This window comes from Penaeus chinensis, chromosome 5 (genome assembly GCF_019202785.1).
Source record: "Penaeus chinensis breed Huanghai No. 1 chromosome 5, ASM1920278v2, whole genome shotgun sequence".
Lineage (NCBI taxonomy): Eukaryota > Metazoa > Arthropoda > Malacostraca > Decapoda > Penaeidae > Penaeus > Penaeus chinensis.
In genome coordinates, this window is record NC_061823.1 from 3,962,053 (window position 1) to 3,967,052 (window position 5,000).

A 5,000-nucleotide genomic window follows, 5' to 3' on the forward strand; every position below is an offset into this window, starting at 1 on the left:
GTGCGTGCGCGTGCGTGTACAGTGTTATGGAAATACGATGAAAACAACAAAAAAAAAGTATAATTCGTTTCGGTTCATCTATTATTCTTCTCTGAGAAGTCATCCACACATCCGAACAGCCAAGTGAGAAAATACATGTTTGCTTGTTTCAACTCGAGCAACTGATAGCTGGGTAGTTCCAAAGAGGGTGAATATCTAAGAACTTACTTTCAATACATGTGCTGTATGATATATGATCTCTTACGAAATGGATTGGTCATCTCTCGCTCTACTTTTGTCATTTATTCAGTTTTATTTCCTTCTGTTTGCCAATGCACAGTATATGCGTAGGTGTAGATAAACATGGCAGACTTGTGTTTTGTCACAAAATCACAGTTTTCATAGGTTATCTTTTATTTCTAATTAATACAATTAAATTGAATCAGTAAACAAGAAATACACTGTTATCATTTTAGAACATTAACTGAAGGTAATACAGTATTAAGCATCAGTGAATACATGGAAGACTATAATGTGCGTGTGTGATGAGGAACTGAAGTTTTTAACATCTTGCTTAGGATCACTGGTTTATATACACATTTATCGCGCAAAATATAGCATGTAGTTGATAGAAAGAAAAAAAACATAGATAAATAGATAGATAGACTGATAGACATAAGTATACATATATGGGGGGGGGGGGGAGGTCAGTGCATCCACTAATTGGTGGGAAGCTTTTTAATTTCGAAGATATATTTACTCTTGGTTTATTTGTAAAAAGAAAAACAGTACTAATTGTAGAAAAGAAAGACAAGTACTGGGGGCACCCATACTTATAATAAGACCACACTTTCGTTAAGCAAAACCCTGTCTAATCCCCGGGAGGCTATGTGATGTCACGTTTTCCTCCGTAACACTAGATTGATTAACAAATTAAGCTAGAAATACTCAACTTATCAACAACAAAATAATTAACTCTCTTAGACTGTATTCAAACAAGGGATGATCTCTCTGCTCCGCCGTGATTGCACTATCATCGGAAATTTACCTAGAGAGTTGTTTGCCTAAACCCTTTTTTCGCGGACAATTAGTATCTGTATATGTCGTCTCCGAAATGTATTACATAATTCTGCGCTGTCATGATATCCTAAACATATTATGACGCCTGCCAAGACACACCTCCGATGCGTGTACTGATTGAAGCATTCGAGAAGAGAATAACATAAATATTGTAGATTGTAGAAATTAGGCTAATCGACAGTTAACCCTCGTCTAATAGCTATTGGAATTAAACTGACATTGCAATATCGAGCGTTAAAATCATGTATATATCACACATGCGCGAGCACGCGTACACACGTATACACGTATACACGTACACACACACACACACACACACACACACACACACACACACACACACACACACACACACACACACACACACACACACACACACACATACACACTTAGGCCTACCTGAGTCTCTGAAACTGTGGCGTGTCCACTACTTTCACACACAGAGGATGGAGAGAGATTGCGCCGTGGACAGCGTCATTGAACACTTTCTCGGTCACCTCCTCATCTGGTTTGTTGTTCACAGTTTCTGGTTCTTGCTCAGCATCAAGAGCCTCCCCGTGGTTCGCCTGAAATGAAGTAAGCAGATTTACGGTGTGAGATGAATAGACATATAAGAAAGAGAGAGAGGGAGAGGGGGGGGGGGGGAGAGAGAGAGAGAGAGAGAGAGAGAGAGAGAGAGAGAGAGAGAGAGAGAGAGAGAGAGAGAGAGAGAGAGAGAGAGAGAAAAAGAGAGAGAGAGAAAAAGAGAGAGAGAGAGAGAGAGGGAGGGAGGGAGAGATGGAGAGAGGGGGAGAGAGAGAGAGAGAGAGAGAGAGAGAGAGAGAGAGAGAGAGAGAGAGAGAGAGAGGGGGGGGGGGGGGGGGGGGGGGAGAGAGGGAGAGAGCGAGAGAGGGGGAGAGAGAGGGAGAGAGCGAGAGGAGGGGGAGAGAGAGAGAGAGAGGGAGAGAGAGAGACATAGAGAGAGAGAGAGACATAGAGAGAGAGAGGGAGGGAGGGAGGGAGAGAGGGAGAGGAGGGGGAGAGGGGGGGAGAGAGAGAGAGAGAGAGAGAGAGAGAGAGAGAGAGAGAGAGAGAGAGAGAGAGAGAGAGAGAGGGGGGGGGGGGGGGGGGGGGAGAGAGAGAGAGAGTGGGAGAGAGCGAGAGAGGGGGAGAGAGAGGGAGAGAGCGAGAGAGGGGGAGAGAGAGAGAGACAGAGGGAGAGAGAGAGAGAGACATAGAGAGAGAGAGGGAGGGAGGGAGGGAGAGAGAACGCGCACATGGCACTACTGCACAACACGGTTTTGTGATCTCCCAAGCCCTTGCTGGAGTGTGCCGCTTGATATACATTTGTATGAATACCTATAGGTGTCATGAATAATTAAAACACGCAACAGGAGAGGATTTTTATAATTTTCTATCGTCTGATAACTGTTATATCGACATCCCCGACCCTGTTTACATCCAGCCGTGGCAAACAACATGTTAAGCGCTAGTTTGATCAGCAAACTGACAGTATCTTTTTTTCTCCACCCTCTAACTGGTGTGTGATACAGCTCTCGGGGAATCATCGGGGACAGTATCCTGTGAGAACTAACACCGCCCGGCCCCTCTTAGCATGCAATACACCCCCGCCCCCCACGCCTAGAAGATCTCTCCGCCACGATCACGATGACATCTGGGACCTCCACCACCAACGCCCACAAAAAATTATGGCATCAGAGGGCACACACCGCCTAATTTCTGCTGTGTGTATGTGGAATATCCACCATAAAGAGCGAAACTGTATCCTGCACTCCCGACTGCGTGGATCCCTCGCAACCTTTCCACTGCTCGCAGGCGCATCTAAGGTAGCTGCAAGGGAGCACTCAGTGTGATAGTCATCGATGAGGAGGACGTTCGTATAGATCGAGACTCTCTCTCTTTTAGAAACTAACAAAACAAGAGGGTTATATAACGATAATCCAGACACAGCAGGTTACTATATCAAAGTTAGCCATGCAGCTCTTGGTATACGTGGACGGCAGCCTCTTTCTGGCTGATCTTCCTGCTACCATCCTGTCTGCTAAGGAGTTTATTGCAGACTGCTCTGCTCCAGTGGAATTGAAGGCTGTAAGTGCAAAGCCACACAAACTCAGAAGATCCAGCACTTCAGGATTGGTGGGATCATACTCCCATCGGTAAAAAGACTCCTGAACAAAGAGCTCAGTTGCCTCCGCCCCCCGGTAAATCAGAGACGGGACGAGAAACTCGTCAGCAAATTCAGGGAGGAAGGAGAGTGCTGCAGAAGAGGAGACCAGAGCTCCCGTATGCAAACTGCAAACGGCGAGGACACAACAAGCGGGACTACCGTTGTAAGGCCTGCGATTTTTGCTAGGCAAGAGGTCACCCCCTGAACAGCTGCGAGTGGAAAGCTTCGACAGATAAGGCCGAACTGCTCGAAAGAGAGCTGGAAAACTTCAAGTTAGCTGTCAAACACAGAAAACAGCAGCTCACCCTCAACCTCTACTTCCATCTCTGCCCCTTCAGCAGCGTTACATTTTCCCACCCCTACACTGGACTGCTCATCAACCCGCTATTCCTTCATGGTCACATCCCAACTTCAACAGCTACCAAGGGCCAGTGTATACTAAATGGCTTCACGGATTCTTACCCCTCAAAATAACCAGAGACACTTCTCAGTTCTGTCTGCTAATGTTAGATGCCTCTGGACCAATGTTGGTAGTTGACTCAAATGGCCCTCAACATCAGTGCCGACATAATAGTGGCAACTGAAACCTTCCTTAATGCAGAGGTAGAACCTGCTTTTGGTAAAATACGAGGCTACCCACAGTGGCAAAGAAGAGACAGAATAGGACAGAACTTCAGAGGTGTAGCTGTATGCTATGAAGAGAATCTGCAAATTCAACTGCTAACTGTTGACTTATTTGACTTCATGAAGGTCATGCTAAAGTCAAATGAGTCACAGGCCGCAGTAGCTAAGCAGGACACCGGTGAACTTCCTACCGGAGATTTTAGACGTCCTTCAGGCTCGCAATAACTGTTAGCATATCTTAATAGTTGGGGACCTTAACCACCATCTCATTCAGTCAGCATATGAGGACTTTCTCACAGTTCACTGGCTGACAGATTACGCCGATTTCCCGAAGCACATCCTCGGTAGATCTCTTGACCCTGTAATAATGGATCTAACTGTGGACTTTATCTCCTGCTCATCGCTCAGCAAAATAGGAAGATATTTTTGCCCTGCCCCACAACTGCAAAAGGAGGCAAAGAAAAATATGGCTTTGGAACCATGCAAATTGGCTAGGTATGAAGGCAGAATTATTGTCACAAAACTGGGATGTTCTGGCAGGGAATGTAACCGACAAAGCATCCTCCATCACCAGCCTCCTCGCCGAAATGCAGGAGAAATACGTTACTTCACGGACATACATCACAAAACCAGGGGATCATGCCTAGTTTGGGTACAGATGTCATCAAGTGTCCAAAAGAAATAGACTGTGGCAATGGTACAAAGCCAATCCCACAAGACAATAAGAATCTGTACAAAAAAGCTTGTAACGAAATGACAGCCACGTGCAAATGGACCCGCAAAATATGGCAAGAGGACACGAAGAGGAAACTATCAACTTGGGGAGCAGGCAGCAAGGAGTGGTGGTCGCTCGTCAAGGAGCACCAAAGGAAAACACAGGAATCCACTAACCAAGCCCGATGGAACAACTGCTTCGAGTAATCGGGAAAAAGCTAACCTGGGAAGCTTGTTCAGTCACAACCTCCAGAGATACCCTCAGTATGCCATGAACAACTAACTCCATAGTCTTCAAATCTGTCGCACCAGAACAAAAGAGATCCTTCAGAATTTAAACAAAGAATGCACCAGGTACAGATGATATCAGCCCGCAAACTCTCCACAGGTGTGCAGCTGAGTTATCCCAGTCGTTGTCGTCTATCTTCCAGTCGAA

At 45.8% G+C, this 5,000-nt stretch overlaps 1 protein-coding gene across 1 annotated transcript in view; it reads right to left on the bottom strand.

Annotated features, from left to right (window-relative positions):
* The window catches only part of LOC125025778 (deoxynucleoside triphosphate triphosphohydrolase SAMHD1-like), a 34,331-nt gene that overhangs the window by 12,901 nt on the left and 16,430 nt on the right, over positions 1-5,000 (bottom strand). Inside the window, exon 2 of the mRNA XM_047613998.1 lies at positions 1,459-1,625. Within this exon, the coding sequence (XP_047469954.1) occupies positions 1,459-1,625 (167 nt within the window). The remainder of the gene's footprint in view (positions 1-1,458; positions 1,626-5,000) is intronic.